At 51.1% G+C, this 10,277-nt stretch overlaps 2 protein-coding genes across 2 annotated transcripts in view; one reads left to right on the top strand and one right to left on the bottom strand.

The window, feature by feature from the left end:
* The window catches only part of FDFT1 (farnesyl-diphosphate farnesyltransferase 1), a 7,498-nt gene extending 3,996 nt beyond the window's left edge, over window positions 1-3,502 (top strand). Inside the window, exons 4-6 of the mRNA XM_010002195.1 lie at window positions 907-1,083; window positions 1,333-1,485; window positions 3,208-3,502. Of these exons, the coding sequence (XP_010000497.1) occupies window positions 907-1,083; window positions 1,333-1,485; window positions 3,208-3,429 (552 nt within the window). The 3' untranslated portion in view covers window positions 3,430-3,502. The remainder of the gene's footprint in view (window positions 1-906; window positions 1,084-1,332; window positions 1,486-3,207) is intronic.
* Window positions 3,503-6,743: 3,241 nt separating this feature from the next.
* The window catches only part of CTSB (cathepsin B), a 6,080-nt gene continuing 2,546 nt past the window's right edge, over window positions 6,744-10,277 (bottom strand). Inside the window, exons 6-9 of the mRNA XM_010002196.1 lie at window positions 9,742-9,888; window positions 7,746-7,862; window positions 7,074-7,202; window positions 6,744-6,965 (exon numbers count right to left, since the gene is read on the bottom strand). Coding sequence (XP_010000498.1) covers window positions 6,868-6,965; window positions 7,074-7,202; window positions 7,746-7,862; window positions 9,742-9,888 — 491 coding nt within the window. The 3' untranslated portion in view covers window positions 6,744-6,867. The remainder of the gene's footprint in view (window positions 6,966-7,073; window positions 7,203-7,745; window positions 7,863-9,741; window positions 9,889-10,277) is intronic.

Genomic DNA, 10,277 nt, shown 5'->3' on the forward strand with positions numbered 1-10,277 from the left:
TCCTGCTGGAATTTCCTTTGAAATCCCCAAAGCCAGGGTTTTTACCACCATTTGTTGGTGTCCCTTGACAGTCTTTCATACTTCTGTCCAAGATCTGTAATGGATGGAGCCACCCAGCCTGCTTCCCAGGTCACCTGTCCCAGGAATGCATTACGGGGTGCATAGCAGATGATACACAGCTCAAATTGTGACATCTCTTGTGTCCCTTTATATAAAAGTTAACAGGAGAGACTTGATCATCTGCTTTCATTTTATTAGGACCCTGCAGTAAAGCTGTGCTGCATAAGATCACTATTAATAGTTGTGCATTTTCTTGACAGTAACAGTTCTTATAATGACAGCGGTTGGAAAGTTCCACACTTAACAGCTGTCTGGGTAAAGATGAGGGGACAAGGTGATGTCTCCCTACACTGACAACAACTTATTGGGCAGCTTTTTCTCCTCTCTGTTATTGTTGGTTCTAGGAGTGAGGGAGGATTAGACTGGGTGAGATCTCAAGGGGATACTCAGTTTGTTCCCAAAGGCAGGATCAGTTCTGCCTGTGCCTGATAGATGCTTGTCTGCCCCAATAATTTTTCTGTCCCTTTTCCATGTGGCTCACCTGTCTTACAGGGCATTTTTTAATGTCAGCCTGATGCATGAGGCATCTTTTCTTTGACCTACCCTAGAGAAGATGTGGAGATGAGTTGTATCCTTCTCCTTTACAACTCCTTTGTATATAAGGAGGACACTGTCTTGTCTCTGCAGCATGCCCTCCCTTCTTTTGCCTAGTAAGCTCCAGTTCTTCAAGGCTCTTGTGGGTCTGTGGAGGTTCTTGTTGCTCTCCCAGACCTCAGAATGCTATTGACATCTTTCTTATGAGATCACTGTGCCCTTCAACTTGTGAGTCTTTATCTTGATGTTTAGGTTTGGAGCAGATATGCAAAGAAGCTCTCAGATTTTGCTAAGCCAGAGAACATTGATATGGCTGTCCACTGTCTGAATGAGCTCATCACCAACGCCCTTCACCACGTCCCTGATGTCCTCACATACTTATCCCGTCTGAAAAACCAAAGTGTCTTCAACTTCTGTGCTATCCCCCAGGTGAGTTGTGTTTTCAAGTGGTTCTTCATCATCTGCAGCCCAGCTGATGAGGAGCTGGAGGTGAAGGAGGTCATGTATTGTGGCGGTATTAGCCTGTTTCATTCCCCACCTCTTTTATCTTTTTCTTCTTTCCTGATACCTTCCATTTCTGCTGTCAGTGAGATTGTGGCTCCACTCCAGTGTCTTGCCATGGTGGTCCCCTAGCAAGCTCCTCACAATACAGTAAGGACTCTTGGTGTTTCTCCTTAGGTGATGGCCATTGCCACCTTGGCTGCCTGCTATAACAACAAGCAGGTGTTCAAGGGTGTGGTGAAGATCCGGAAAGGACAAGCTGTCACTCTCATGATGGATGCTACAAGCATACAAGCTGTCAAAGCTATCATGTACCAGTATGCGGAAGAGGTAGGTTTCTTAACTTGCCTTGAGTAATTTCTGGCTGTTCCTGTCCTCATTCCTGGTGTGGAACTTTGGAAGATCTGTGAATCTGTTAATCCTTTCCTTACACATCTTGGTTCAGTGGAGGCAAGGCACCATGAACCTGGTGTGGTTTTGGCCTGGACCAAAGTGAGTGTTCGATGCACTCCCCTGAAATGTACCCTTGGGCTTTGTTGAGATGTGGAGACCAAGGTCCTGTTGTCCTTGAGGAGAACAAATCGAGTGAAGTGTCACAGCACAGCGCTTCCCCTGGGCTGAGCAGGCACAGGGGACCTTTCCCACAGCACACATCTGAATAGGTTGCATCATCTCCCCATGGGCTGCTCCAGAGAACTCTTGTTTTCTTTGTCTGTAGTTGCAGCTGGCAACATGATGTGTGGTTGTTTCCTAGTCCTGCATCTCCAGTAGTAAATAAGGGCAGCTATTCATGGGTGATTAAAGCAGTGGGGCTCCCAACTTCAGGGTACTGTGGACATTAAAAATTCATAGAATCATAGAATGGTTTGGGTTGGAAGGGACCTTAAAGATCATCTAGGTCCCTCCTGCCATGGACACCTTCCACTACACCAGGTTGCTCCAAGCCCCATCCAACCTGGCATGAAACACTTACAGCAAGAGAGGAGCCACAGCTTCTCTGGGCAGCCTGGACCAGGGTCTCACCACACTCACAGGAAAGGTTTTCTTCCAAAGATCTCATGTATATCTCTGCTCTTTCAGTTTAAAACTGTTCCCTCTTATCCTATCACTCCACGCCCTTGTAAAAAGTCCCTCCCCAGATTTCCTGTAACCTCTTCCGGCACTGGAAGGTGCTCTAAGGTCTCCCCAGAGCCTTCTCTTCTCCAGGCTGAGCAACCCCAATTCTCTGCCTGTCTCCAGAGCAGAGCTGCTCCAGCCCTCTGATCATCTTTGTGGCCTCCTCTGGACTCACTCCAACAGCTCCATGTCCTTCTTATGTTGGAGACCCCAGAACTGGACACAGTACTCCAGGTGTAGTTCACATGGAGGAACATCTGGTGGATAGATTAATGGGAGAAAACCAAACCCAACCCCAAAAAACAGCAACTGCAGTTAAATAAGTAGACATTACTTCTGCACCAGGGAGACCCCACACTATGGGTTATTAGAGCTCCATTTGTGGTCTGGCTGACCCCATGACAAGGGACAGTGACACATTAAACTAGAGGAGGGTCTCTGCTTGTGCACTGCCCCCTAAGACTCCTTGTCTTAAAAGCCATGGAGTTTGCAGACCATGAGGAAAAAAACCCAAAGAACATGGGGTTATCTGTTGAAGGTGGCCATATTCTGGCAGTCACACCAGCTTCTGGTCATTCTGGGGTGTCCTCACTGATTTGAGGTGGCCTGCAGCACACTGGCAGTGAGGATTGCTGAGTAAGATCGGCTGGTCCCTGCAACATCACTTGTGGTTGAGGGACTGTGTCTGATGCTGGTGGTCATCTCCCATCATGGGGTGCCCTCAAGAGGCTGCTTGCCTTAGTGCACTTCTCTAGGGAAACCTGCCCTGGCCCCATCCAGGCATCCCTTGCAGCTGGTCCTTGCTCCATGGCAGTGCACCACAGAGGCTGCTCTTGAGGACACAGTGGTCCTTAAGGCTTCCTCTTCCACCCAGTCATCCCGTTTGTCTCCTTAACCTTGGGTGGGAACTATAACTCCTCTTTCCTCTCTTCCCAGATCTACCAGAAGATCCCAAGCACGGACCCATCATCCAACAAGACACAGCAGGTGATCTCTACCATCCGTGCCATGAGCTTGCCCAGCAGCTCCATGGCATCACGCCACCACTACTCCCCCATCTACCTGTCGTGTGCCATGCTCCTGGCTGCCCTCAGCTGGCAGTACCTCAGCACCATCTCCAAGGCCACCGAGGAGTATGTCCAGGCGGGCGAGAACTGACGGGCAGCGCGGGCAGGTGGGGGAAAGAAATGGTTGGTGGATGGGCAGTAGAGGCAGGATGCTCCTTGCCCCCCACCAGTGGGGATGGCCTGGCAGTGGGCTGCCATGGGGCCTGGGACAGTGATGAGGATGGGATGCTGGTGAGCTGCAGCCCTGGGGTGACAGTGTGACATTGCCAGACTCTGCTCCTCACCGCCATCTGCTTGGTTACCAACACTGATCGGAGTCTTACTCTTTGGAATCGAGTATCTGGTGTTTTTTTTTTCCTTTCCTGGTGGAATGTTTACCTGAATTTTTTTGTTGTTGTTAGGATGGTTTTAAATAGAAGCTCCGGTTGCCTCTTTTCTTGCTTGAGATTTGAGACACCTTACCAGCTCAGAGCTGAGCAAAACCACCTGGATTTTGCCTCCCTTTCTTGGGCAGCCTCTTCTGCATTGCCTGTGCTGCCTGCTCTGCACTGGAAGGCTGCTTCTTCAGCTGGGAGAGGAGTACAGAAGAAGCTCTGTCACCTTCTGGTCCTCAGCCCAGGCTGGTTGATATCCTGCAGCCTGGGAACAGACAGAGGCAATCTTCACATTTCTGTTGGGCTGCTGAAGGAGGCTACTGGGCTTGAAACAAGCCCTTCTAGTGATAAACACGTGGGAGGGGGGATGCTCTGTCCATTGGAAAGTGCTCCCAGTTGAAAGGCATCTGTGGCAGCTCCCTGCCTTCTAGCAGATGGCACCCTGCCCTTGCAAAGCTTCAGTTTAGCAGCTTGGGAGGTGGTGAAATGGAGGAGACAGGCCTGTATGGCCCTGAGCTACCAGCCCCATGTTTGACTCCTCCACAGGGTCAAGGCTCTGAGCTCTTTCTTCAGCCCAAGGGGCTGTGGCAGAGCACCCATCATGACAGCACCAGGTGCCTCTGCAAGGCAGAGGAGCAAGGGTTTGCACCACCCTGTCCCTCATGGGATGGTTTTTATGGGGTCTTAGTGCACTGGCCACCCTGAAAGGCAGTGGTGATCCCCACCACAGGCTGGGAAGGTTTGAGCCACTGAGACAGTGGCCAGGGCAGGTTTCCCTAGCCCACTTGTCTTTAGCTTGGGATGATTCTTTGGGTTAGTCTGATGTGCAAGCTGGATGAGGCTTCCACTGCTGTTTTGAAACACATCAGCCTGGATTGACTTCAAGAGCAAACAGCACATTAAGGGCAAGTCTTGTTTTCCTGTGGTGGATTTTCATTTTCAGGGTCCCTACGCAACCCCCCTCAGATGCTGCTTTGCCTTTGTGAAGGGAAGGACAGCCCGTGTTCTGGTGCAGGACAGAGGTGTCCATCAGGTGCAGTTCAGTGGCCTTTGAAAGGCCAAGCCCCTGTGGCCAGACTGTTACTCAGAAGGAGGACCTTACTCCACAAGTATTCATGTAGATAGTTTTAAGCTGTTCAAAAGAAATTTGCAGTAGCTCTCTTTGTGCAGCTTCCTGTCTTGTTGAAATTAAAGTTTTCTTTGGGAAATAGTGTTTGATTGTTTTCTTTTTTAGCCATCATTTCTATTACACAGGTAACTCTCCACGATGCCCCATGTCACAGCCCTCAGCTCAGATGAAATGCAGATGCTTCCTTCATAGAACCATAGAATGGTTTGAGTTTGGTGGGACCTTAAAGATCATCTAGGTCCAACCCCCCCCTGCCATGGATGGGGACACCGCCCAGTAGAGGTGCTTGGGATTGCCCCATGTGACCCACGTGCAGGACCTTGCACTTGGCCTTGTTGAATTTCATGTGGTTTGCATGTGCGCACCTCTCAAGGTGACAAGAGCATGGTCACATGTCTAGGCATTGCAGTAAAGCCTCATGTGTCAGACCCAAAGAAATAACTAACTAGGGTAAGAGCCAGCTAAAGGTCAGTAAATTAAATTTTAATTAACTTTGCACTGCAGGAGGGGTGGCACAGCCCAGCCCTGAGCTTCAGGCATGCTCTCTGGTGCCTTGGTACATCCTTCCCCTGCACCCTTTGTGCCAGCATGCAGAGATCCTGGTCGATGCTGAAGCACCTTTCCCACCATCAGGAGACAACACAAGCCATGCTTTCACCAGTATGGCCAGAGGACAGGGCCAGGACTGACCTTACTTGAATGAAGACAGAAGGGTCTCACCTGCCTTCACAAAGCACAGATCAACAGCAGAATAGTCAAGCAGAAGCAACCAAGGGCCAGAAGACAAGATATTGGAGAAATCATTTATTGGCACAGTTGTTCCAGCCACATCACAGCTCTGTCTCACCAGTGTGAGGATGGGGACACAAGAGGCTATGGTACAGTGCAAGGGAGAACCTGTTTCACACCATCAGGGCTGCAGCCTCAGCTCAGCAACATAGTTTGTGCTATACAATTTTATTTTTTAAAAAAAAGCTCTCACTGTCTTAGTGTTGGCAAATCACATGATTCCTCCTCCACAGCTATTACATCTCCCCCAGTAACAAAAATAAGGTTCTTCTTCCTTAACACCCGTTGGTCTAAAGAAGAAAAGCTTCAGTCCTGTGCAATTTAGCAAGATACCTCCAAGCATCTGCATGAGCTCCCTGCAGCAACATCCCTCATCTCTGCTCAGCACCCAAAGCACCACAGCAATTTTGGAGGCAGTGCCCATGCCAAAGCACCACCCAAACTGCCCAGCTATGGGGGAGAAGTGGTTTGCTCTTTTCAGTGTGCTCCTAGATGCTTGGCAAGACATTTGCTTGAAGGCTCATGGAGTTCTAGCCAGACCCTTCCCTAGGATCAAAAACCTCAGAATATAGCAGAAAAAGAACACCCAAACACACATCTAAGGAACAAGTGGTTTAAAAAGCAGCTGAATGGAGGGAGCGGAGCAAGCGATGCATGAAGGACTTGTTGCAGGCAGGAGGAACCTTACAGCAGCTCCAGCCAGAGCCAGCCCCACATCAAGCTTGTCAGTATTTTGTCATTAATAGGTCTAAGTTTAGCCAATTCAAGGCACACAACCATATACTCTGCTTGCTTTGGGCGCTCAGAGCCAGACCCAGCCAGCCAAGAGGTGCAACAAATCACACCTGGCCCCCAGCTTCCCAGCAGGTTCCATCTCTACTACCTCACCAAGTCCCTCACATCCCAGCTCAAAGCCACTGCTTCCTAGCAACAGACTGGGCTGGAAGGGGTCCAGGCCTAACCAAACCCCATGGCACAAGAGGCCAGCCAGCCCTTCAGCAGTCCTTTGAGCAGGGAATGCCCCAGAGCTGCAACCCACCAGCAGCAGAGGGCTTGCAGAGGGCAGCTCCACTGTACAATTAAAAAACAAAAACAAACCAAAAAAAGAAAAAAAAAAGATAAAAAGCTTTAATAAAGTAACCTCAACTATAGTCTCTTAGAAGGAAGGGGCTCTGCACCCAACCTACTATCAGTTAAAAGCATCAGGGACTCGGGGTTATTTCTGATTTGATCATGGTTACACCCTCTTCCAGTCCTGCTCTGGCCTGGGGATCCCAGCCACGATCTCGGACTCGATGCCACAGTGGTCCTGTCCCCGGAGGATTTTGAAGAACCCTGCAAACACACCAAGAGAAAAAAAAACAAACAAAAAAAGTCAGCTCCCTCATGGTGCCCAGGAGAATGGGGAGAAGGGTTCCCACAGCCCCCGGGGGCTGGTCTCACCGTTGTCCCCCCAGTCGGTGTTCCAGGAGTTGGCAGCCAGCCAGTACGGGGTACCGTTCTCCTCCCCCCAGCCCAGCACACGGATGGCGTGGCCTCCAACCTGCTCGCCGGACACGTGCTGGTACACCCCTGCAAGGCAACAAGGCAAACGTCAACAGGCACCACATCTCCCCCCCACCCGAGACCCCTGCCAGCTCGTGGGACATTATCTGAGCCCACAGACCAGCTGAGAAGTTTGGGTTGGTTTTTTTTGTTAAATGGAAACTTGAGGCTTATTGGAGTCTGGATGAAGGGTGTGGGAAGCCCTGAGACACTCAGCAAGGGTCCCAAAAGTGGCACATCCCAAGCAGTTCAGAACAGGGAGTTGGGGTCCACACCAGGACAGCCATCTCCCAGGATTTTACCTACAATCTTAACTGCTGTTCTCAGCTGCAATTCCGGGGCCTCCCCATAGAGGCCTCCTCTCTGAGCCAGCCCCAAGTACCTCCTCCCCTGCTATACACCAGTGGACACAGGAGATGGCCTCTGCCCGTGTTCTTGCAACACCAGATACTCAAGCATGACCTTGAGATCTCCTTTCAGACTTAAGTAGAGGAAGAAGGGACACGCATTACAGATCCTACGGATGAAATAGGGATCAGGACTCCCTGCAACCTCAGGGATGATGCTCACCAGACTTGTACATCAGGAAGTCCTCGTAGACAATAAAGGCTCCTTCCACTGGGCCATTCTTGTAGATCTCAGCCATGATTTCCTTTTCACTGCGAGGGACACCGTAGGATGTGATGCCTAGGGAGGAAAAAAGGTCCTACCATTAGTACAGCATTATCAGGCCACAGGTCTTGGGACAGCTGGAGAGGTGAGCATGGGCCTGCAATAGGTCTTCTTCACTTAAAGGTTAAATTCAAACCCAGCTCCTCCAGAGGCATGGAGACAGCCAGGCAGGAAAAGTGGATTCCATCCATCATCCAGATAGAGTTAGTTATCCCAAGTCCTATTCTGTACCCAAAGACCTGTTCCAGACACTTTCAGTGGCAAGTTTTCCCCTTGTACATCCTCATTTACAAAACAACCCAAATGACTAGAAGCTAAGACAAATCTCCAAGAAGCAGCCAGACTATCCTACATGTCTGGAAGCCATCAAGGAGCAAGAATCATAGAATGGTTTGAGTTGGAAGGAACCTTAAATACCATCTAGCTCCAACCCCCCGGAATGGCCAGGACACCTCCCACTACACCAGGCTGCTCCAAGCCCCATCCAACCTGGCCTTCAACACTTCCAGGGAGGGGGCAGCCACAGCTTCTCCAGGAAACTTGTGGCAGTGCCTCACCACCCTCACAGGACAGAATTTCTGCCCAATACCTCATCTAAAGAAGGAGGTGGCTTTGACACCAGCCTCCCACAGGGCTCAGCACCATGCTCTTCAACCCAAGCATGTGCATCACAAGGACTCAAACCAACTCCCCCTTCTCCGCCGAGTCTCAGCAAACACAAACTGTCCATCTGCCAGGCTGATGTTTGCTCCAGGAACCACCCATCCTGAGGGCACAGAACACAACCACCATCCAACAGCTTAGGAAGACGTTCAACCCCACCAACCTCCTGCTGGGATCAGCTCTGGAGCTGCAGAAGTGCTGGAGGAGGCCACCTCCCTTACCGTAGTGCTTGTCCTCCTTGTACGAGGGCGAGTAGCCGGCCTCGCAGTGCCGGCTGCACCGGGGGGTCTCGCCCCCCTCCCCAGTGCAGGGGGGCCTGGACCCATTGACGTGGTGCTCACAGGGTGGGATGGAGTAGGGACGGCAGCCTGTCAAGGACAGAGGCAGCATGAACTGGCTGTCCACGACCACCCCCGGACCAAACAAACACGCGAGGTGAGCATGGGCCTGCAATAGGTCTTCTTCACTTAAAGGTTAAATTCAAACCCAGCTCCTCCAGAGGCATGGAGACAGCCAGGCAGGAAAAGTGGATTCCATCCATCATCCAGATAGAGTTAGTTATCCCAAGTCCTATTCTGTACCCAAAGACCTGTTCCAGACACTTTCAGTGGCAAGTTTTCCCCTTGTACATCATTTACAAAACAACCCAAATGACTAGAAGCTAAGACAAATCTCCAAGAAGCAGCCAGACTATCCTACATGTCTGGAAGCCATCAAGGAGCAAGAATCATAGAATGGTTTGAGTTGGAAGGAACCTTAAATACCATCTAGCTCCAACCCCCCGGAATGGCCAGGACACCTCCCACTACACCAGGCTGCTCCAAGCCCCATCCAACCTGGCCTTCAACACTTCCAGGGAGGGGGCAGCCACAGCTTCTCCAGGAAACTTGTGGCAGTGCCTCACCACCCTCACAGGACAGAATTTCTGCCCAATACCTCATCTAAAGAAGGAGGTGGCTTTGACACCAGCCTCCCACAGGGCTCAGCACCATGCTCTTCAACCCAAGCATGTGCATCACAAGGACTCAAACCAACTCCCCCTTCTCCGCCGAGTCTCAGCAAACACAAACTGTCCATCTGCCAGGCTGATGTTTGCTCCAGGAACCACCCATCCTGAGGGCACAGAACACAACCACCATCCAACAGCTTAGGAAGACGTTCAACCCCACCAACCTCCTGCTGGGATCAGCTCTGGAGCTGCAGAAGTGCTGGAGGAGGCCACCTCCCTTACCGTAGTGCTTGTCCTCCTTGTACGAGGGCGAGTAGCCGGCCTCGCAGTGCCGGCTGCACCGGGGGGTCTCGCCCCCCTCCCCAGTGCAGGGGGGCCTGGACCCATTGACGTGGTGCTCACAGGGTGGGATGGAGTAGGGACGGCAGCCTGTCAAGGACAGAGGCAGCATGAACTGGCTGTCCACGACCACCCCTGTACCAAACAGCCACGCTGGAGAAGGCACCAGGTAGCCCAAGAAAGGGTATGAGCTTTCTGAGCCAGAAGCCCCCAGAGATCAAAGGGGCGTGAGCAATAGCAGGTTTGCCACTGCTGGGTGAGCAATCCCTGCTTCAGCAGTGGGATTCCCTCTGGACCTGCTTCACATCACCTCCTTCTTGACAAGGTGATGGAAAAGATGGAAACATGAACCAACTCATGGGCATGTTTAGAAGAGGCAGAAGTTTCCAGTCTGGAAGTTGTTTTTTGAGGGGGAAACATGTCAGGAAGACTCCTTCCCTCATCCAAACTGTAGTGAACTGGTCCAAAACCAGCAATAC

This window comes from Chaetura pelagica, unplaced genomic scaffold, assembly GCF_000747805.2.
Source record: "Chaetura pelagica isolate M959 unplaced genomic scaffold, ChaPel_1.0 scaffold107, whole genome shotgun sequence".
In the NCBI taxonomy this organism is placed as follows: Eukaryota; Metazoa; Chordata; class Aves; order Apodiformes; family Apodidae; genus Chaetura; species Chaetura pelagica.